This window comes from Apteryx mantelli, chromosome 21 (genome assembly GCF_036417845.1).
Source record: "Apteryx mantelli isolate bAptMan1 chromosome 21, bAptMan1.hap1, whole genome shotgun sequence".
Lineage (NCBI taxonomy): Eukaryota > Metazoa > Chordata > Aves > Apterygiformes > Apterygidae > Apteryx > Apteryx mantelli.
In genome coordinates, this window is record NC_089998.1 from 7090697 (window position 1) to 7114953 (window position 24257).

General features: G+C 43.5%; 1 protein-coding gene across 1 annotated transcript; it reads right to left on the reverse strand.

Annotated features, from left to right (window-relative positions):
* Positions 1-234: 234 nt before the first annotated feature.
* Positions 235-19046, reverse strand: PKN3 (protein kinase N3). The gene is made up of 22 exons (XM_067309358.1): positions 19026-19046; positions 16052-16334; positions 15343-15497; positions 13629-13758; positions 13364-13515; positions 12777-12972; positions 12272-12463; positions 11977-12086; positions 11291-11434; positions 10282-10357; positions 9107-9293; positions 7906-8017; positions 7311-7387; positions 5800-5866; positions 5113-5204; positions 4572-4748; positions 4420-4482; positions 3799-3875; positions 3105-3247; positions 2610-2717; positions 1959-2039; positions 235-1110 (listed from the first exon to the last, which is right to left on the reverse strand). The coding sequence occupies exons 1-22, from the start codon at positions 19044-19046 to the stop codon at positions 898-900; spliced, it is 2856 nt and encodes a 951-aa protein (XP_067165459.1). The 3' UTR covers positions 235-897.
* Between the last annotated feature and the right edge of the window lie 5211 nt (positions 19047-24257).

Consider the following 24257-nt stretch of genomic DNA (forward strand, 5'->3'; position numbering starts at 1 on the left):
CATAGATAAAAACATCAAAGAGAACTTGCCTGCAATCATTTGGATGTGATAGGTGATCACATCATGCAATATGTACACAGAAAACTGGACTGAGAAAGAAGGAGGGAAGAAAGAAAATACTACCATGACATTTACACAGAAAAATAAAATACTTTTCTGTTGAGCAGAACATGGTTAGCCCTGATCTGAAACACATTCAGCTAACTAACACCGAGATGAAAAGCTGGGACTTCATTATAAGGAAAAGTATCTTTATTTTCAAAAAAAATAGCATGTGCAAAGCTGTGGGGTTTTTATCTCATTAAAAACAATAGCTAAGATTTAGCATCATCAAATAAGTAGAAGTCTTCTTCCTTAAGATAGTTCATTTGGATCATTATCAAACCCAAACTTCATTATTTTGGTTGTATTAAAATCCATTCCTTCCCTTGCATACATACCTATGAATAGGAATGGATAAAAAACATTACAAAGAGGGAACATTGCATATCTCTTCTAGAAAACAGGCAGGATGTAGTCATTCCCCCTGCTATCATGCAACTTAAAAGAGCTATGCCACTTACTGAGGCTCTTTGCAAAGAGTAGCCTGGGGTGCAGAGAAGATTTGATTTCATTAAGTCCAGTTTAAATTCCAAAATTCCTTATCTATTCAGTGGCAGATGACACACCCAGTCAAAAATGGACTACTTCTTAAGGTAATTCACATCCAGTATCCCTCCAAAAACTGAGACTGAAAAAACACAGTAGAGCAACTCAGCTTGCAAGACACTGTCTTCCTACGGTCATCAGCACTACCAGTTCTATGAATTCTTCCGACTTTTCCATTGCCCATGTCAAGTTGTTTCTACAAACGCTCATGATGGTAACAACTCGTTCAGATTTCTTACAGCACATCAGTCAAACATCCAAAAGGTGTGTGGAGACAAAGTCAAAATCCTTGAAGACAGCCTGCTCCTTACGGGTTAGGAGAGCAGCCTCCTCTGGAGGAGTCAGAATTGGCTTTTGCGATGTAAACTCTTCATCAAAGTTGCTAATGTCAGTTGGAGCTCTTAAAGTGGGCACAAAAGGGGGCTTCAGTTTCCTGGCAAGCAAGGCATCCCAATCAATTTCCTGGAAAGAACAAAGCAAACAGGCCTGATTATTACCACTAAGATTATTTATGAAATGTGAGATAGAAAGTAAGAGGAAGGATTGCAGCCCGCCTCCCAGATCATTTGCAACAAGCCTAATTTCTACTAAGCAAAAAAAAAAAAAAAAAAAAAAAACCAAGACAAACAGCAAAGTTGGTGCAGGCCAGATAATACAGAGATTCTACATAGCCTAAGGCTGTGCATCAGAACATGCTACAGCTCAAACTATATTCAGTAGGGACAAAACTAAACTGCAGCCATGGCCAGGCATATCAGCAGACTTACCCAGCGATTTCTGCCAACATTAGAGTTCTTTGTTTACCCCAGTGCAAAGCCAGCCAGATGCTGTGAGGCTAATAACTTCTAACAACATCTTTGCCTAGACAGCCATGCACCCTTGAACCAAAGCAAATGCGTCTTTAACCTCAATTTCTCTTATGATTCATGTATATCCTGCAAATGCAGGTGCCATCAGAGTAACTGGCAATCACTGTCATCACTAGACAGCATTTTTGACTGCTGCAGTTTGAGCTAAAAAGGGGTATTTGCTGATGGCTCAGAAGGTAGGTGTATTTATACATAGAAGTAGCACAATCAGAAATAACAACTGGTCCTGGAAGCTTACAGATCCCAGAAAACACACTTGGGGAATGTCATTTCCAACATAACTTGAAACACTTATTCCTGACTAGAGCAACAAGATGCAACAGAAGCTGCCATTAAGATCTCACTGATAACTAATGGAAATTTGCCTCAATACCAACAGAAAGCAAATCACTCTCAGCTCAAATACAAGAGCTGAAGGGGAAGGATAAAGGGAGCTCCTACCTTAAAAAAAGCCTGGATTTTAATCTCCTCTGCATCTCTTTCCCCTGCTCCCAGTCTACGCTCTGGACATTTCCGAAGCAGCTGCAAGAAAAATCAGTCCAAAATTAAACAACTGGAACAAGGATGGACAGAAATAACGCTCCAGAGGGGGGGAAAAAAAGAGAGATGGAAGCCTTCAGTATCTTGCCACACTCCTTTTGCAGCAAGGTCGTAAACTGCTGGTAATAGCTCAGACATAGTTCCTTGCATACAACTTGCTAATATCAATAAGATAGCTGCTATAAACTGCATGTAGCATCTCATCTTAATCGTGCACACATGATGAACGGATCACATTTAAAAACTGATCAAACCATCTCCAAATTACTCTGACATTCCTGCCCTTGAATCAATGCTTCTCCATTTCAGAATTAGCAGCAATAGACCTCAGTAAGAAGCCTGCTTAGTCATCCTTAGCCAGAAGAGTAGCATTTTGTAGAAAGAAAAAAAGGGAAAATAACTATAATACGTAAATTTTAAATGTTTCCTTAGCCTGTGTAGGCAGCTCCAGATTACACACATAGATGCTACCTGGCCTGAACAATATCCCTCTGGATCTACTTATGATAAATGCAGATTTCTCAGGATCATGGAGAACCCCCAGCCCATTACCTTGCTGATTATAGAAAGTGCCTCAGATGAAAGGAATCGCGGATACCGGACTTCATCATTGACAATACTGTCAAAGACTTCTTCCTCATCATCTCCAGGGAATGGTGACTGCAATTATGACATTTTATTATTTAACCCACATAGCACCTGTTTCTCACCTCAAAACAGAGATGAGACTAGGAGGAAGTTGTAGGGATTAACTAGTGTTTGGCAGGCAATATGAATGAGAAAAATGTGATAGAAATACTAAGTGTTAGTGGCAAAAAGGCCAAGGGTAAGACTGGGGATATCAGACTGTTAGAGCTGTTTTCAAAAAACAGAGGCAATTAGAAGACTCATAGTTTGAACGCATGAGGAACTCCCAAACATGCCTGAAGTTATTTTAAACACCTGAATGGCTGTTGGCCACTTTCACCAAAATTTTACCTCACAGAGTCAGGTACAATTCTCCCCAAGGCTGCTTGGTGAGACCCCGTTAGAGAAAGGTGATCTTACCTCACCAACAAGCATCTCATAAATGAGGACGCCCAATCCCCACCAGTCTACTGCCCGAGTGTACGAAACATCTGTCAGGACTTCTGGAGCCAGGAATTCAGGAGTGCCACAGAAGGTGTTTGTATGGTCTCCAAAACCCATTCCTGTAGGGGGGAAAAAAAAAAGTGTTGTAAAATCCAGCACACATTTCTAAATGGGTCACATGCAGTCCTATCCTTTGAAAGCCATATTGAGAAACTAATGTCCTTAACTGTGCAAGAGCTCTCATCTGTGCTTGTAAATGCCATTTAGGAAGAATGGAGCCTGAGGCTCCCAGCAACAACTCTTGAGTCTCAGCTTAGAAAACTCAAAGTAAGAAATACACAGACAATGCTTTAAAAAAGCAGCAAAGAATGAGGAAACTTCCTGGAGACCCCACTGCTCACTCAGGAACGCATCTTGAACTACTCCATATCCTGGCTCCTTTGGGCAAACAAGTATACTGTAAACTCCTTGATAAGTTTCCTGAAGAGCAGAGGACAAAATACTCTTTCCTAGTTCATCATGGCCAGACAGATGAGATTTCTTTAGATAGGAATAAACACAACAGTTAAACAGAGCCACCTCAGTATTTGTATTTGCAAACACATTACCAGAGTGCAGATCCTAAACTTCATCCTGATGGCTCAACTTTGGCTTCACCAGAATGACTCACCTTCCTTACACAGTCCAAAATCTGCGATCTTCACAAAGCCTTCAACATCTAAAAGTAGATTATCCAATTTCAGATCCCTGAGGGCAAAGGAAGGGAAAGAAAACAGTGGATGAGGATTGCCATCCAACAGCTTTTTTGCAAGAGGCAGAAACTAGATTTTAGTAAAGAGAATAAAGTTAAATAATATTTGAAAGATTCCCCCCAAAGGCTATTTTACTGACATTTTGCTCTTAATGAAAGGCTCACAAAGCAGCTTAGAGCTGGGTAGGGCTTATTCATCTGCTAAAAGGGCATCCCACAACAACAGGAGAATTACTCAACTGTCTCAATCAAAAAGAAAGCAATGACTTACAGGTGCCCCCCAGAATGTACTGACATGTCACAGAAGATGAATCACCTGCAACATGTCAGATGAATATCTTCTAGATGACTTTCTTTACCTTAGGTAACAAAGACATGAATGATGAACATGCACCGATAGCAACAGGAGATGGGGAAAATAAAAAAAAGACAGAAGGATCAGGAACCCCAGCAAGACAGTGAGCTCCAGACATGTAGCTACAGGAAAAATAAACCTTCAGGTTGCTGAAGTGTCTTATACTTGATTTTTTGCTGCATTACCTATAAATAATTTTCTTCCCATGCAAGAACTGGAGCCCCAAGACTACACAGGCTGTATAAAACCTAAAAAAGAGGAATAGTTTTCAGGAAAGATATATGAGAACCAAGTTAAAAATTTACAGTGCCTGGAAAATAGACTAACTCTAACTCACCGTGCCATATGCTCTGGAAAGATATCTTCGTGTATGCGCATCATAAGATCACCACCTGGGGTATATTCCATCACAAAACAAGCATGATGAGGTGTCTGAAAACAGGCAAACATATTCACAAGGAATGGATGATCAGAAGAATTGACCACTTCAAAGATTCGCTTCTCACAGTTCAAGCTGCCAGGATTCAAAGAACAAAAATGTCAGTGTTAAAGCTTGGCAGAAAGTTCTGAGAAAGACAGAATGAAGGAGGAAATCTTTACACCTTATGCTGCAGAAATAAAAAAAAGTGGTCTTATACAAATATTTATCTTATATGCTTCCAATCCTTGAGTTTTAGTCTGTTCTTCAGGTGAGTATTATTCCACCAGAAGCTAGGAAGCAGCACTGTTATAAGCTTCCTGCTATTTCTGATTTTAGTTTTAAGGCCAATCATAACCTTAATAGTACCAAGACTAGTAGGCATCATACCTACTAACAGTTGACCACAGCTGTGACACTGCAGCGTCCGGCAATAGTACCATCTCTAAACAAAGCTCACCTATCAATTTCATCTCTATTAATAATATCTTTTTTCTTCAAGGCTTTGATAGCATACAGCTTCCCAGTTGCTTTGTATTGGGCCAGCAGCACCTGAAAGATAACAGAAATGCTGTACTCCGAACAATTCTGACATTTCCTTATTGGATTACTTTGACCCCCATTGTCACAAACTACTTCCATCCATTCCAGACAGTCATTCTCAAAACCAAGCTCAAGCAACTCCAAAGACGGAGCACTTCCTTTCTGCTCCTTGCGCTGCAGTGGTTCAGAAGGATGCTGCTGTAAGTTGCATTCTTTTCGGAAACAGCAGCATCACAGCTGGCCCAGTGCTTTGAGAACACCTCAGAGCTCTCGCAGCAAGCAGCTATGCATGCAGTTTTTAGCAATGAAGCTATTCCACTAGTGATTGCAGTTTATAATGAAAGGAAGGGTATTGATGGGCTTTATGAAGTGATTTTGTCAGTTCCCAGAGTTTTATCCAGGATTTGAAGCCAAAAATCCTCAGGTGTTTTGATGGTTGACAGGAGCATTGACTGCTTCTGTGGTTGGGTTAAGTTTGTTCTGTATATCTGCACTGCAACAAACCTCTTGGTACTACGTTTGTATTCAAACTCTGAGGCAGAAGCCCATCTTCATACCCACAGTCCTACCACCCTCTTCCACAGAGCCTGCATTTCTACCCTACCTTCCCGAAGTGTCCACGTCCCAGCATGGCGATACAGTGAAAATCCTCAAGCTGAACTGTCCTTTTCCTGCAGGCAAACACAGCAAAATTGCTGAGCCGATACCAAAGGAGCGTGTACTTGTGATAGAAGGGGAAGCTCTGTAGAGCAAATGGGCAAAGTGAAGAGCTGCCTCAGCCACTCCTCTCCTAGGCTGAAATGCTGGAAAGTTAGGCTTGCTGCTGCTGTGCCGCTGAGGAAGGGAGCAGGGAACCCTAAGTTGAGGAAACTGCTCCCCGCGGTAGCAGTTTCTGCCTTCCATCCCTACTGGCAACAGGAGAAACAATTTTGCCTCTCCAACGCTCACTCTCTCTGTTACTTCCCATCCTTGGGGTAGTAAAATTCAATTTTGCCTACACTCCTTTCAGCAGGCTCAACAGCAATTGTGATAATCAGACATGAGCGTGTACGTATCAAGTGCCAGTAGGACACAGATATGGAGAAAAGAAGCTCTCAAAGGGGAATTGAAAATGAAACAGGGAAAAAACAACAGACATAAGATGTTGCTGGAAAAAAAAATATGTAGCTGAATAAAGAGATGCTATAGAATGTTATGTCAGCCACAGGGTGTTACCAAGGAAACTCAGGCTGCAGAATTGCTTGGAAAGAATAACAAAAAAGCAATTAAAAGCTTTAGTCCAGGATCATCTTTAAAAGGGAGCAGATGTTCCATACTCCTCTGGTGAGTGAAATGAAGGGCTCTGTATGTACTCCCTCCTCAGTATTCTCAGAGAGAAGGTAGATAGGTGCCTGACTGCATCTTTGCTACAGGGTTTTGAAGATGGGACCCCTCGAAAGTGACCATGACCTTATGAACGTAATTCTATGATCCCACATATGAAGTACTTAAACCATGCGAATAGCTTAGATAAATTTTGTTATGTGTGCTTTTTCAGTCTGTATTTGTTCACCAATATTAATTTTTTTACTTGCCCTGTTTTAGGTATATTTACTACTATGTATCCTTGTTGTATACATGTTATATATAACTGCCATAGACTATAAACAACTTGCTGTTTTATGCCTCCCTATGTAATGAAAGACAATGTATCTTGCATACCAACAGAAACAGAAGAGTGTAAGGAGTACCAAAAGTGTTTTTGAAATATTCTACTTCAAATTCAGACATGTCTAAATATGCTACACCAGAAAACTTCCAACACTTAAACATGAAGAACGACTTGAAGACAGTTGAGTGATTTTACCTTCTACTAAAATCACCTGTTACATTGTACTGCAGAGTCTATTAAAAGGGTAAGTATTGGGGTTAACAAGCAGACAAGGCACAGCAGATATTTGGACAAGTACAGTACAGTGCAGACTTTTCCTGGTACTGTCTACACTTGGCACTAAGAGTCTGCTGCTGAAAATCCAGAGTATATCTTTTGGACAATTTTAGACTGCACGCCCAAATATTTCAGCCCGGTGCCTCTTTAACTTGTGACCCAAGACAGCCCGTGCTGTCCACCATTACCTTAGAGATGCCTGGATTGGAAATCCTGTTACAGCAGAGTTGCAATACTTCTCCTCAACATGCAGCCTCTTCAGACACTAGGAACCGAGAGAAAGTTACTGTATGTCATTCTCCGGAATCACCAAATCAGACCTGAACACCCACATCCTAACTTCTTCCTGTGTCCCCATCCAGCATGGCCACAGTCCTTGCTATGGTGCAATTAGTTGTCACCTCTGCTGGGAGAGGAGCAGCATGAAAACAGATCATCTATGGCCACATAAGACTATTCCCGTACACCAGTGAATTGTCTGAACCATAATAATAGTATTCTCATACCCATTTTGCTTCTCCAGAAAAGGCAACTTATAATAATAGTTAAAAAAAAAAAAAAAAAAAAAAAGGATTATATATATGGATGCAGTACTTTCCCGCAGACCCTGTGCCAAAATAGCTCATTGGACTCTGAATCTCTGGAAATAATTCATTTAATAAGGAGGTACCTGCCTGAAGTATAGCTAATTTCTCCAGTATTTCTCCAAATTTTCTCCAAAAAAGTAAGAACTACTGAGCCCTGGAAGAAAAGAAAAAACTTCCTATTGACCCAGCTGATTACCGGAGAGTCTGCAGGAGATGGTGCTGATTCTTTGGAGTTGGCCATCAGAAAAAGGCGTGGAGGCTTGGGTGGAGCTTCATCATCAAACGTAAGCTTAGCCACAGGAAAGTCACTGCATTTATAAGACAAAATTTAAGGAGATTGCCTTGGAGCACAACATTGTACACAGGCACAAATATATCACTGGAAGCTATATAACAAAGTTTAGTTCATTCCAACACATTGGACAAGAGGACTCCTTGATTCACACCACAAGTCTATGAAGTATCAAAAAGAAATATACTCCTCTGAATTAAAAGAAAATGAGTCATTAAGCTGTTGATGGTTAAATTAAGCCATTGATGGTTAGAATCATGTTCCATCCCCAGACCGCTGATGCTATGAAGTTAACGCTAGACCAGTACTTAGAAATAAGTGATTCACTGATCAAGAATTTAAAACAAACCTGGATTCTAATAGCATCACAGCAGTTGGCTTGATCTTTTTTTCTTTGCAAGATCTTGTGGATCAGTGGGAATAGTCTCTTCTAGAGAATAACGAATTCTCTAACAATTAATTTCAACAATTTTAGAGAAACTATTATTTAGAGCATTTTCTTCTATAGAATATTTAAAAGCTTATTTATGTAACTTTTGAATGATACGTTAGGCTCATGGTTGGGGTACATGTAATCCCATGAAAGAGGAGCATGTTTTTACTATAACAATCACATTGTGACCTTGCATAGAGTTCAATTACTATGCAGGTAAAGACACTGAATGAGTGGAGTTTCCTTCCCTTACAGTGCAGAACTAGAACATCTTTCTGTGTATATAAAACAACTTTCGAGAATCTGCTTTAGTTTCTTCTTTATCATGGCATTTACTTATCACCACTTTTATGCCCACAGCTCTTACTGCAGAGGATAAGAAAGCTGCTGAGGTTCCCCTGGTCTGGAATACACTGCTCAGTAGGATAGCGATTCTGGAAATCAGTCCAACTGCTAACAATCAACCAGAACTAGCCAGGCAGTAATGAACATCCCACTAAAACCACATAACTTCAGGCAGCATTGCCTTTCCTTAAAATTATGAATTAAGTTCCACAAATAAAACTTTTGCATCAAGATCTTCCACCACTTTAGAAAGCTGCAACCGTATTTTAAGATCTATTCTATGCCCATTCCAGATTGTCATCTAGCAATACTCAGAAAAGGACTTACCTAGCCAGTTTGGACACTGAATCAATAGGACTTTGCAGAGGAACTGGAGAGAAGTCTGTATGAACGGGATCATGAAGTGAGGGGCTCAGACTGCTCATAGAACTACATGGAGGGAGGAAACTCATCATCAGGCGACCCCAAGCTGCAACATTTATGTTCATTTGAGAAGCTCGGAGAAATTCTTTCCCTGGAAGAGTCAGCGTCCAAACACCAATGAGGTTACAATGCACAAATTACAATCCCATGAATTGTTAAATTACCTTTTTCACCCAAATACCCATGAGTTAAAGGCAATCCACCCTAGGGAAAACAGGCTTTCTTTTGGAGAAGAACATTTAATAGTGATAGGTGAAACAGTAGATCTGTTCCACCAAGTTCGGCTCCCTATAATGTCATAACATAATCCTCAAGTGAAGGTTACATAAGATATTAAAAAATATTCTATTTTAGCCAAGTTTTCTTCTATTTCTACACTGCATTTTAATCATGCAGCCTGTTAACTGAAAGTTTCTGAAAACATCTTACAAACACTAAAACATATGTGATCTTTTCATTATTTTTACCACCTCTTGAAGAATATAAATATGGAATTTAGTTTATCCCCACTGCCAAGAGTCCTCAGTATAAAAAGTCTTACCTTATCTAGACTAACAGGAAAAAATGTGCTGACAAAAACAAATACACAAGTTATTCAAGACCCTAAACTATTAATCTGACTGAGACGCCAACTCTAAAGCTTTGACAGACAATCAGCAGTCTGTTCATGCTACAGTCTTCTGTAATTCAGAGTTTTCCAGAAAATCTTCCAATACCTGTTCTTTCATCAGTAGCAGCATTGCTGATTAAATTAGCAATATCCAATACTCAAGCTGTGCTAAGAAGTCTGTTAAAAAGCTAGTAATTATATCTTCCTGACACTGTTAATTATGAGTAGAAATACTGCTGCAATATCACAACATTACATAGCATACTGCAGCCAGGCTGCCTGCACTTTGCGACAGAACGAACTTCCACATTCTAATAAAGTCCACCTACCTACACGCAATAATCAGCAAGCACTTTAATGGGTCTCACAAATTTAAGGGGAGGGGAATGCGTGCCAGCCTGCTACTGCAAACCTTAGCCCTCAACCCGCTCACCCTTGCTAGTAAGCAGGCAGTTCTCTAGCAGCTTACCTTTCTGTTTGGGGAAAATGCGTTTCTGTCGCTGCAGCTTGGGCCTTCTCTCAATGACAGGATTACAGAACATCACCTGTCAGAGGAGTAAAGGGGACTTGTCAGGACACTCCATTTACCCTGCGAGCACAAATTTGCACACATGCCTGCTCTCTCATCAAACTCCCCGTTCATATCTGTTTGGTAAGCAAGGAGTCACTCCTGCAGACAGACTCCAGACTGTGTTATTCTAGCTTCACCCTCTAAACATCTGTTATTTCAACTCTGGTTTTAGATGCTGGAATTTTCTGCTACCTGAAATGTGGAAAAATCTAAAAAGTGAAGAGCAAAGTTATACTAATTCCCAAAGCCATGCATAAAGAACTGCTGTATAATGCAGCCATTTGTAGGGTAAGAAGCAGTTAGCCCATGGGAATAAATAAATTAATTAAAAAGAGCAAATGGGAGGTATGAAGTCAAGATCCTACTTTTGGAAAGGTGACCAGAAACTTTTATCACAACACAAAGGAGAAAGTAGTGAGGCTTTTAAGGGATTATGTGGATGATCTCTTCATTGATGAGACTTCAAGCTCTTTATTATTAGCCTCAGAAAGATGACAAAATAAGCATACCCAGAGGGAATCTGGATCTTTGATTCTACAGTCTGTGTAATTCAAATATGACCATTAAGCCATATGTTTAATTAAAGCATACCAATGACTCATAATGAAAGCAAATAAAAAACAACAGATTTCACAGAGCACCCATGTAATTACAGAGCAGCTCTGAAGAGTCACTCCAGGCTATGGCATGTGTACATCCTATTATATCATGTTGCTCTTTGTTCTCATATGTGATATTGATCCCAATTCTAAAGGATTTCAGGTGCCCAATTCTAAAGGATTTCAGGTTCCTTCCAGATTATTGCTCCTTCCACTCCTTGTATCCTGGGCTGAAGAGCTGCTTTCAGGGCAGGAGCACCCTAAACAGACAGGCTTCTCTGAAAAAGAAACAAAGCTGAAACCTGTACCTCCGCAAAAAGCACTCCTTGGGGTTCAAGGGAGAGGCACATCCCATGGCGTTCATTATCAAGGAAATCATCCAAACGTAAAAACTTCACTGCACAGAGTTCTCTCCAGTCCCTCCAATAAACTGCAATTTCTAGCTCACGAGACTGGGGAGGAAAAGAAAAGGAGGAAAAAAAAAAAAAAAAAAAAGGCAACAGTCACATCCTGCCCCGTGCTCTGGACATGGGGCGCACAGACGCACACAGACACAGCTTTTCCCCAAGCAACTTTCAAAACAGATCTTTATTTTACCCTGTAACAATTCAGTAAAATAGACAGTATGCAAGGAAAAACTTCTTTAATCCTTCTGTTTCCCCACTTTTTCTGATCTTTTCAGACCTTCCCAGCTACAGACCCTTTTGGAGATGGCTGTCTTTGCTCCCCATTTCAGAAATCCCTGTGAGAGCCATTTTGCTGGCGAGATGAAATAAAGCTGCTCAGATAGGGAGAGAGAGACAACAGATGCTGTTCAGGCTGAAGCTCTGCCAGAGATGCACTGCCTTGGGGGGAAGACAACTGGTGCATAAAAGGGCATGGGGACAGTGCCTATACAGAGTTAAATCAAATGGAACGGCAACTAAATGAGCAAACCAGGTAAGGTGGAACAGAAAAACAAATACAACACAAGGGGAATCTAAGGCAGTCTTACCCGGTCCAACTCAATGACAAAGCTCTGGTCCCACGCCTGGTTATTAACTGGTCCCCAATTTGTTTGACCAACCACTTTATTGTCCACTTTGAGCACAGCAAGGACCTCATCTGGACAAAGGAGAAAACATGTAAGAGTTCTAGGAGGATTAGGCATAATGTGATTCAGCCTCTCTCTTAAGTTTGCAGAAAACAGATTTCTCATAATTACACTCTTATCAGGCTAACATAGCATTCAGATGAGACCCTATGCCCCAAAACACCACTCATGATTCAACAGAGAACCCCATACTCACTACATAGCTCTTCATTCCGCAGGTACTTTCCTGCAACACTACGGCCATGGATACTCAGGCCAACTCGTGTTCGGGTAAGGGACCTCAGATCACTTGGGCTGCCACATATGGGAGAAGAACTAGCCATTCGGGAACGTCCTGGAACATTTTCCAAAAGATTCTGGCACCCCATCAGTCTCACTTCCAGTGTACCTGAGGAATTTCATCAGAGCAAAGAATGTTATTCCTAAAAAGGCAAAGTGACTCCAGTCAGCCTGTCCTCACAGAGGGCCAAGAACTTCTCAGGTTCATGATTTCTTGGTTAGTAGCTCAAATCTATCCCAGACTATTAATAGTCTGCAAATCCATACTATTGGAAAGCTTTTACTGGCCTAGAAGAAATAGATCCAGTTCCGAGAAAAATCAAACGTCCATATGAAAAGAGGCATCACAATAATAAGAAGAAATGCAACCCATTCTTTTCAACATCCTCCCCACAACAACATGTCATGCAGGATTTAGGTACCTGTAAGAGCTGTAGGTTTGATGACTGAAGTAGGTTGGATGCTGCCATGCTGAGCTCCCAGGGAGGAAGTATTTACTAGTTCCTGCTTGATGAGTGCTCGCTTAGGGTGATCAGGAGAAAGTTCACTAAGCTGATGTTCCAAGGACAAGCGCAGCAGATCAATCTTCTGAGAGGACTCTTGCAAGCGACCCTGAGCCTAGCAATATGAAGTAGAACAGAGAACAGGCAGAAATTTTGAATGAACAGCCCTGGTCCTGGTACTTTAAAAAAAGAACTTTGTGAACTACTGAAGCCAGCCTCAACAAAAGACTAGCTAATATCTTACTAATCAAAAATAGGAGGGAATATTTTCCCATAGATCCTGAAACACCATCAGGCTCACTTCCAATGTTCCTGAGGAATTTCACCAAAGCAAGGAATATTATGCCTAGAAGGGAAAGTGATCCCAATCAGTGGGTCCTCACAGACAGTCATTAACCAAGAGTTATGAATCTGGGAAGTTCCCAGATGTCTCTGCTCATTCATCCTAAATCATTAATGTTGAGGCATGAAACAGCCCTCTTTAGAAGGTCTGAACAAGTGCTTACCTCAGCCAAAAACTTGCGATCCTGCACCCGACTCCCTCCTAAGATCTTCAGCACATTTTTTGCCCCCTCAGCTACAGCAGCTTCAATGCGCAGGTGATGTCTCAGCTCCTCAATACGCAGCTCCAAAGCACTGATGGTGGTCCCCATCCTCGCTGGCCATTTTGGAGATAAAACATGACAAGGATGCAAACTGATCAAGTATTTGGGATCCTGGGGCTTTGGCCACATCTGTGCTGAGATGTATCAGTTAATTAAAACACCTTACCTGCTGGATCCACTGCATCTTCTATCCCTCCTGCTGACTGAGACACCTTCACAATGTGCATACGGATTATTTCAATCTTTGTCTTGCTGTCCTGAAGCATCTGCTGAGCTGTAGCCAGCAGCTTCCGCTCCTGCCAGAAAAAGAACATATGGAAGGAGAGGACCAAGGACCATGTTCATTAAAAAATGGATTACGGTGATGTGTTCAGAGATGAGGGTGAGGTGGTACCTGAAAGAAGGGTCATAAATGATCGTGATATATCATACATAAGCAATTCTGTAAAGGAAACATTGCTGAGGACCAAGGACTTTAAGATACCTACCTCCATCTGTAGAGGGAAAGGACAGGTCAAGGAGCCTTTGTTGGACTATGACACCAAGGGAAAACGGTGAGTTGCTAAGGGACAGGGTCTGCCTTGCAGATATGTCCAGTTAATACCAAATCTTGCAGTCACTGAGACTTATGGCTCACTGGTCAATTGTGCTTACAGAGTTGTGTGAGCAGAGGTTTGGAACAAATCAAAATATTACAGCCCTTTACACCGCTGGTCTTATTGAATTATGAAGCTTAATAAGCTTGGATTTTTTTTAATTATCCTTTTGATTTTTAAATATGATTATGCCAAACTCAGTAAGTGGGATGAATAGGAAACCAGTAAATCTCTGAAGATCTCTCACATAAAGAGACACCACATGCTGTGCTCTATCCTGAACTATCTAGTCATATCAAAACATCACACCAACTCAGTGTACAACACCAATGCTTTTGTACCTTCTTTTCTGATGTCAGTGAATGTACCTCTTACACTGCCCTTGCTGTCTTCCCAGGCTTGAAACAGTTTCTCTAGAGATAGTACTCCTGTCATGCCATTTCCTGTGAGATGCTCTTCTCCAGCTCAAAACTACCTCTAATCTAGAGTCACTATGAACATTGAGGTTAGATGCATTAACACTTCTAGGGCGGCATTCAGTCAACTGTTAGGCATCTAGACTAAAGTAGTCACGTAGAGCCTGTAGTTAGTAGGAAGATGTAGGTCTTTCCAAAGGACCATTCATCTCTGAGAATGACAGGACAAGGTAGTCTTTGTAGGTGCCTACCACTTTTCACTGAGACTACAGGAGGAGCTTAGACAACTAACATTAAACAACATGATTCCCACCTCTATGATTAATACCACTAAGCAATGTTCAAGAGCAGAAGCACAATGGTATCTGCCATGTCAGAACCGCTAAAAGGGTCAAAACTGACAGATTACACTAGTCTGTCCAATCCAATAGCCTTTCTCTGACAGTGATCACCACCAGATACTTCGGAAAAAGGCAGAGACAATTACATCACAGGCAGAAGTGGAATAAGCCACCCTTCCAGAAAACCTTCTCCTGACATCCAGTAGTTAGAGATTAGCTTAAACTCTTGATGCATGAAATATGCACCATCCAATTCCTTTCTGATTCCCACTAAACTCTTGAAATCTGTTAACACGTTGCAACAAGTCTAATGCACAAACATTCACAATACCAGTTGTCCCATGGAGTAACACGACATGCTGTCACAGTGCTGAACACCAAAATGCAAAGCTAGGATTCAGTCAAGTAGGCCTCACAAATGGATTTCTTTCACATCCCAATCACCAGACAGAGATTGTGCTTGGACTTTAAACACAAGTTGTGCTCCAGGAATCCTTATTCCCACATAGTTGTTTATTCCTTCTTACCTTGGATGTTGCATTTGAATACAGCTGGATCATGTTCTCAGCTCCTTGTTTCACTTTCATTTCAACATGCAGCTGCCTTTTCAGAGCTTCAATCTTCCTCGCCATGGGGTCTGGGTTCCTTTCCCAGAGACAAGGGTCTGGAGATAAAGAGCCATCTGTGCAACAACACAATCAATACCATTAGTCACCTTTTCCTGCATCATCTCACTCAGTTATAGACAAGTCAATCTATAAAAGAAGGTTATGCTATAAAATAAGGTATAAAAAGATCTCACCTACAAAACTAGCTGCAAAATACAATTTCAAATTAAGCTCAAACCCGTAAATATTTCCTAGTTTATTGGTGACCCAGTATTAACAAGCACTCTTCCAATTTTATACTTATTCATCCCACAAGGTACTTGGATGTTCAGCTGCCCAGAAACTCTGTTTAAATCTCTTCAATTCCATCTACAGCCTACTCCTGAACATCATCCATGCCCAGCACTCTCGGCTGGTCCTCTGCCCACACTGATCTCATGTTGCCTCCTTTCACCTTGATTGCTCCAATCACAACTTTTTACTGCACAGCTAATTTCATTAGCTGAGTATCCACAAGAGAAACTCCCACTACTCATGAGCCCTCAACAGAAAATAAATAAATAAATAAATAAATCAGTGCTGAAGCTATCTAACTGGATTTTTCTGTCAATCATGACCCCAAACCTACCTGTCTTACTCTCCTCCTTTTCTGTTATTACAATCCTTGCATTAAGTTCCTGAAGTTCCCAGTGCAGTTGCTCCAGTTTCTGGTTGGAGGATTTCAGAACATGCTCTATATGCACAAGATTCTTCTTGTCTGTTGTCACTTTGCGCAGGTTTTCTGCTCCCTCTTTAATTTTCAGTTCCTTCTGAATAGCTCGACGAATTAGTTCCTTCTCACCCTCCAGTTTTTGCTGGAAGCTTGGATCCATTAAGTTCACCCCATTGCCCAGCTGCAAGAGACAGCTGCCCTGCAATCAAGCAGTATTGGGCAAGAGGATTACAGAGATAACACCATCCAACCATTTTTAAGATACAGCAATACACCCATAATGCAAAATGCAAAACCTACATCTTTTTTTACAACTGAGCAAGCAAAGAGTCAGCTTTACTTTCAGCTGCATCCGAAAAGGTAACCACAGACTGTCGTTCCAATGTCTGTTCTACCTGTGATTTACATGCAGTAAGGCTTCTTTAAAATGTTGATTATTCTGAGTTGCATTAGCAGCATTCAGGCTGGTTCTTGGCTTTGTTTTATACAATACTACTTGTTCTGGTGAAACGTGCCTCAGCGAGAGCTCTGGACAGAGACGCTCCATTTACAGACTCTGAACATCCATAGCCCAGGCAGTAGCAGCACAGGGGTATCTCACTGACCAAACACGCACTGAACTCGGACAGGAGCTGGGAAAGCTTTATCCTTGAAGATGCTACCTAACAGCAGAACAAACAGATCCAAGCAAGTGCTTATGCTTTCCTCTTAAACAGGAGGAGTGGCTTTAAGGCATTCATAGCAATTACTATGTTAACAGCTTAACGTTAATTGCCCATCATATTCCCCACTTAAATGCAAAAAAAAAAGGGTAGCACAGTCAAGCTCCACTACACTAACTGACTTAATATCAAACAGCGTGTCAGTGACTAAAGACAGAACTCAGGAATCCTGACTTGCTTTCAGATTCTTTAATCAGTTGACCACATTTCCAACAATAAACCACACTGGTTTTGTATTACTCATATATGTTACTGCTTTTTAAGAATATGCTATGCATCCAAAGCCCATGCCATTCACACAGTAACATACAATTATTTAGTCACATTATTACCATGTTTTGTTAAGCATCTCAAAGATCCAAACAAATCTCCTTGATCCATTTTTGCTATAATTTCAGTGTCATGGCAAAATAATTAAATTAAAGAAGAAGAAGGAAAAAAATCTATTTTTAAAATTGGCCTAAAACCAAGTTGGGTCTGCAACAGACACACAATAGCCAAAATAGGAGTTGTTCAGATCGGTAACAAAACAAAAAACTTCAGACTAACATCCTGATTCCAGGAAGTTCTCGCCCAATTAGTAAAGCCAGGAATTAAGCCAGAGCTTTGAAAAACATCCAAAGCTTCAGGAGGAAGAATTTGACTCATGGAGTTCCTGAGTCACAGGCAAACCTTTACTAGCTGTAAGCTGGAGAATCAGAAAGCTCTTTATCCAGTTTGTAGTAAGTGACTAAAAGGAGTTTATTTGTAACTCTCATTTAAATAAATATTAGGAAAAGCATACAGATTTATTTTCTCTCCAACCATGCAAATGGGCGTAAGCAATCCACCCCCTGGCTCTGCCCAGAGCAATGGAACAAGTAGCTGGTGCAAGATTAACGCTGAAAACGGTACTGAATCCACAGACCTGGGTATTGATTCACAAACAGGTGCAGACTGGGCAGTCGCCAGACGAATTTTCCCCCACATCACTCTCTGACAAGACTAGCCTGAACGCCAGCTAATGCACCATGCTCGTTTTCTATATATATTTAGAATAAAAGCACGGTATGTCTCGCTGAGCCTTTCTTCTCCTCCATCCATCAGAGGGTACCATAACATAGACACTGTTTGCACCAGGGTGATAAAATACTGAGGAAGATGAGAAAGCTGATTTTGCACCAGGGTTGATGCGTTTTGCAAGCAGATTCGGGAACTCTGGCAGGGCATTTGGATACTGCCACTGCTGCTCGCGGGCTCCCGGAGCAGGTCAGTCCCTCAGGGCACGTCTTCAGCGCCATCCATAAACGCAGAACACCCAAGCTATCCTAAATTAGCTTGCTTTGGTACTTGCACCCAGGGCTGCAGCTAGGCTCACGCCGGACTGAAACGCCAAGACTGCTTCCCAGATAGCAAAAATTTAAGCAGCATCAGAGCTGCGCTCAGGCCTTTGGGCCGCAGCCCCGAGAGACCCCATCCCCTGGGCTGCAGTGGCCAGGCTGGTGCCGAGCTTCACCTGCACCGAGCCCAGAGCAGCTCCGGCCTCTACAGCTGCACCAGCAGCACAGATCAACCCGCAAAGGGAGCTCCCTCGCTGGCCGCCCCTCTTGCCGAGACGCTTTAAATCCCATTTTTCGCACCACTTCTGCGCTGTGGCCACAAAGCCCGAGCAGGGCAGGCTCGCACCGACCACATTCACTCGTTAAGAGGAAAATTTTCCCATGCGGAAAAGGACAATTGCAGCCCCGTTATGATTTTTCTTATCGGCCACGCAACCGCTGCCAAGTTGGGTAGGAGAAAAGCCACAGAGCTGGGGAGCGCCTGGCACCGCTTCATGCCACGCTCTCCAGGGCTTTTTTCCCCAGATGAAGCTTGAAACAACCCAAGGAAGAAGGCATCTCCCCCGCTTCGGGGGCGCTTATCCCAGGAACTAACGCCTTTCCCGGCGAGGGGGCTGGCTGCTCCCCTTCACGCAGCCCGAACAGCCGCCTCTCCCCCACCACGACCCCTCACTGCTGGGGAGGAAGGGGAAAAAGGGCTCGTTTTTCTCAGCGGGCACCGATTTAGCCCAAACCGCGTTTCTTCCAGCGAGCGGGAGCGTTTTTAGGGGAGCCCCCGCGCCCCCCCGCGGGAGGCGCCGCTGCCCCCCCCCGGCCCGCCCGCCCGCCATGTCGGCGCCCCCCGCTCACCTGCGCGGCCCCCGCCGCCATTGCTGCGCGCGGCGCCGCCGGCAACCGGCACTTTTTCAAACTCCGGCCTCGCCGGGAGGCGGCGCGGCGCCGGCAGCGCCCTCTCGCGGGGTCCCGGCCCCTGCGAGGGGAACGGCGCGGCGGGAAGGCGCCTGGGCAAAGGCGGGAGCCGCGCGGGAAGGGAAGGGCAGGCAGAGGCGGGCCGGGCCGGGCGCTGAGGAGAGCGAGGTGTCTCCCGCCCCCGGGCCGCCGCTCGCACCTCGCCGCCGCTGAGGGGGAGGCTCTGGGGGCTCCGTGCCCTCGGTGCCCGGGAAGCGCGCGGTTGTGCCAAAACCACAGGGATTTACCGAGTGACAGGTCTCAACTCAGGCGCTGCAGCTTTCTTCACATCCCCTCCAAGCGGGAGCTGGGCACTGCGGTGAAAAGCCCCCTGGCCGGCCCCAGCCTGGGCCCAGTTTGCCGTGCTGGGGAAACCACCTGGTTTTCCGTCTTAGTGCTACCGATTGACTTGTAACTTCGAAAACCTGCTCGTAGGGGAGGCAATTACTGCAACGCTCCTTTAGGTAGGATGCTTCCCCGGAAAGGAGGCAATAGCTGCCTCTGGTGCTGGTATTGACTAACTTTTCCTCCGCAATGCTCCCCCTCTAGACCCAGGATTAAGATATTGGGCTTCAGCTGCATATTCGAGTTAAAAATAACCCAAAAGCATTGACAGGCTGACAACAGGCCTACCTAACGTGAGTAAAAAAACACCAGAGGCTGCTGTAATGTCATGGTGTCATGCGGCATTGATATGCAGTGTGTCATAGGCCCAATGTTTGAAACAGGTGAAGAAGATCCTTCTTGCTTTCAGATAGCGGAGGCCTCCACTTCCACGATCCCTCCTCGGCACTATTACGTAATGTTGCTTGTTATTGCAAGCGTACGCTTTTTCTATCCTGGAGCAATACACAACTTCCGAGTCAGAAGGTAATCTAGAGTTAATAGTATTTGCACACATTTAAAAATATACCTAGAAAGAGAAGTGTTTTCCTTTGATTTAATTAGAACAGGTTTTCTAACGTAAGCATTTGTAAATGCTCTGCAAGTAAATTATTAATAAAAGGAAATCACCAGAAAAATGAAAAATTTAAATCTAGCTTAATCAAGTTGAATTACTAAAGCAAATGTGTGAGGTTTCTATAAAAGGTTTAAACATGCTGCTGTCGTTAATAAAGCAAGTGCATTGGACATATGAGGTGGGAGATCCCGGCACGAGCCCGTACAAGGCCATGGAGCCCCGCACAAGTCTGTATGAGACCACAGAGCCCAGCACAAGACCGTTCGAGCCCGTAGAGCCCGAAACCCATCCATACAAACCTGTAGAGCCTGACACAGGCCCATACGAGCCCGTAGAGCCCGGCATGCACCAGTAGGAGCTTGTAGAACCCAGCACAGACCCGTATGAGCCCAGAGAGCATGACACAGGCCCGTATGGGTGGGTAGAGCTCGGCACAGGCCCATAAGAGCTCGTAGAGCCCGGCATGAGCCCGTATGAGCCCATAGTACTGGCAGAGGCCCGTAGGAGCCCATGGAGCCTGGCACAAGTCAGTACAAGCAAATAGACCCTGGCACAAGCCTGTGGAACCCGACACAGGCCTGTGTGAGCCTACAGAGCCTGGAACGAGCCCATAGGAGCCCTTAGAGCCTGGCACACGCCTGTACAAGCCCACAGAGCCTAGCACAGGCTCATACAAGCCTGTAGAGCCCGGCCCAGGCCCATACAAGCCCGCAGAGCCAGGCACAAGTCTGTACAAGCCCATAGGAGCCCATCACAGGCCCTCACTATTATAAACCCTTCTGGAACCTGCTGCTATTTGTAATGTGGTACAGTCTGTTTTGTGTCTAAGGAAGGCTTTTAATTAGGCTGCATTCATTCAGTGGAAATACTGGAAAATGGAAAGTCAAATTAATAGGTGCAGGTTTCGCAGGGGCTGGGGCACTCCGCCTTGCCTTCAGCGGACAAAGCCTGTCCCAGCAGACAGGGCTGGGGGCCGCACTTGGCACAGCAGCCAGAGACACGTGGGAGCCCCCAGCAGGCCGTAGCAGCAGAGGTTGGTTTCCCATCACAGCATGGGGTTCACACAAGGGCTTCCCCCCCCCCCCTTCCCTTGGGGTCTCCCACCCTTGGGGCAGGGCAGGCAGTGGGTGTCACTGCTGGGGAGTGCCAAGCGCCCACCCAGCTCTTCCAGGAGGCAGCAGCAGAGAGGCAGGCAGCGGGTGCTGGGAGCAGGTGTCAGCGCCCAAGCGCTGGCCAGCAGAGCAGGACTCCTCCCGGTTCCTGGGACACTCCTGGGCCTGGGTGAGCCGTCCCCATTGTGGATCCCACTCAGGTAAAGTCATCCCTGGAAAGCAGGAGCACGTGATTGGCCCCAGGGGACAGGCTGCAGCTTCCAAGAGGCATGTAGCGTCGCAGGATTGAGCTGTCTGATCTCTTTGAAGACCTCCCGGGGGAGTAGCAGGAGCTGAGACATGTCCTGCTTTCGAACCGGCAGCTCCTGGCTGCTGCTAAGCCCGCAGGAGAAGGGGCATGTGCAGGAACGTCTTATAGGCGACTCACAGCGCCAGGAAAGCCTCTTGCCCCCCTCTGTCTCGCCTGCAGGCTTGTGAGCGCTGAATGGTGCCCTGGCGTTGCGGAGCTGCCCGCCTCCTCGGCCAAGGGCTGGAAAGCGAAATTTCACTCTTTGGCTGTTTTGGACTCACCAGCTCTGCGCTCCAGCTGCTACCGGTGCACTGGTTTCTGTGTATCGACCCCGGCAGCTTGACTGCAGCGGCAGTGTGGAGGGCTCACATGGAGGAAGCAGGAGCAAGCCGGAAAATAGACCACGAGTCTCCCGGGTCAGCACGCAAGGAGGCAGCGTTACTCCCCCAGACCCGGTCGGGCAGGCGCTGCCAAAATCCCCGATGCCTCCGACAGCTCCCGCTACGCCCCCTCCGGGAGCTCTGTCTTAGATGACTCCCTCCGCTGGAGCACACTCATTCAGAGGGGGTGATGATCAAGGGAAAAGTCTGGGAAAGTTCCGGTTTTAATCCAAGAGAGGGAGGGCAAGAGATTAAGCATAAATCTGTTCCCCAGAGGAAGCAAGCTTCTTGTTCCAGAGTCACTTGTGACCTCCCGTCACCAGCTGGGCATCAGAAATTCATAAAGTGAACACTATTGGGGTCACCCATGAAAAAGAGCACAGAACGAGAGGCTTAACTCGTTCTTTTTGGAACAAGAAAAAAAAAAACTCTTAGAAATGGTAACATCAAATAACAGTTAAAGGTATTTTAATTCCTTCAACCAGAAAGAGAGTTTGAAGGTACATCAGAGAAATTAGTTTCTTTTCATTCAGTTCTGTCTCTTTTGAAAAAAAAGCATGGTTTCAAAACTCAGGAGCACTACTATTGGATAAGCAAAGTACTGCCTTCCTGCACCTGTTTTAAAGTAGAGCAAAGAGAAGCTTACAAATTCAGATGAATGGCAGAAGTGACTGATAGAAATCGATTCAGATAATGCTTGTTTACAAGGACAAAAACTGTCAACAACTACGAATAAGCACACAGATAATCTGTTAAAAAAAAAACCTTTCTAACTATATTTACACACCCATGGTTATATTTGCTTACCTTTGGCACTAGGAATTGCAGGCAAAAGATGCCATTTGATAGCGATTAAAGTTCAAACTTGAAACAAAGCTAACCTGAAGCCTTACGTAACTCATACAGCCCCAACACAATAGCTTAATCTTTATCAAACTGCCTCTGTTTCTGTATTCTAACCATTGCCCTGGAAATTGAGGCCACAAAGCCTGAATTCAGCTTCTACCTGTGACAAGTTTCCCTCAACAGGATTACTGAATGCAAGGAGCTCAAGCAGCACTGAGAAATTGGAGATAGATGTTTAATACGAATGAACCCCCCCATTCTTACCCAAGGTGGAGTTCTACCTTTAAATGCTTTTATATGCATATACAAATTACATCAAGTAAAAATGGGTACTCATTACATATGTTTAGATTAATTAGACATTAAACCAGGAGTCAGAGCACATGATGGCCATCTGTAATACTTCAGTGTTGCAAAGAAATGTGCTAATCGCTACTCATTTCCATTGCTAGAAAGCAATTAAGATTACACATAACAAATATGGTTTAAAAGGTTTACTCTTTAGCCATTGCAAGGAGTAAACCCAGAAGTTTCACAAGAAATTCAGTATTATCGGTACACTAGAGCAAGGGTGATTTATCACCCCGTACAATCCTGAAGAATGTATAAGAGTTTAAAATGCAGCACTTGATTATCCAGTCTTCTCATTTCTTGTTCATGGTATTCATAACTGAACAGAACATGAAGCTTTGATTACTTTCAAAACAGTTTTTATAGTTTTGTGCTAGGGAGGGAGAGGGCTGTAACAACAGTGGCACAGTATTTTTCTTAAGGCATTAAAATAAGACTAGGAAAAGCTTCTTTCCTTCATTAATTACAATCAATTAGGATTACATAAAAATTAAGTGACATTCACAAGGCATCAGGGCAACTAATAGTGTATTTACCCTCTACCACAACAGAATGAGGACTTAGAAAAAATAGAAAAGGAATAAAAAGGAATTTAAAGTTTATAGACTTCATAGTTTTAGTTCTTTCTCTAGATAGTAAGAAACTATTACCAGTTAGCATTTTACTTTGAGAGCAGTAAGAGCAAGGGCAGAAGCTTTTGCTGAGATGGAAAAAAGTAGATGGTTGTCTCATTTTGCATTGATCACATACATTGTGTTGTCTCCGACGACTGGATTGCATCCAAACTGGATCAGACATGTACAGAACACTTTTCCCCAGTGTTATTTAAGCATGCATCAAATAGAGATTAATCTTGTTCTGCAAAGTGCATTCTTAAGCGTCCAAAAAAATGCTCTATTTGACTATAGCAAGTTCTGGGAAGAAGAAGGAACCACAGAATATAACAGCAAGTCTTCCCAGAAGACAGTCTTCTCTACAGATCCAAAGAGAACTAGCTATTTGAATTTGAGATTAGCTGATACAACAATTTAAATATTTTCAAATGCACAGCATGGTAAAACAAGCTTCATTACACTTTGTGGAGTATTAGAAACAACAACTTCTAACTGAAATTGTTTGAAGTTACTCAAATGCAGTCTCTTAAAAAGGAAAAGCACAGTTTATCTATAAGGCATATATACATGTTGCTAACAA

Coding starts and splice junctions, on each gene's coding strand:
- PKN3 (XM_067309358.1), bottom strand. CDS start 19,046: ATGGCGGCGGGGGCCGCGCAG. Junction 13,759..15,342: donor ATTCAAATGCAACATCCAAG/GTAAGAAGGAAT, acceptor TTTTTCTGGCAG/GAGCGGAAGCTGCTGGCTAC. Junction 5,867..7,310: donor CCAATCCAGGCATCTCTAAG/GTAATGGTGGAC, acceptor GTTTGCCTGCAG/GAAAAGGACAGTTCAGCTTG.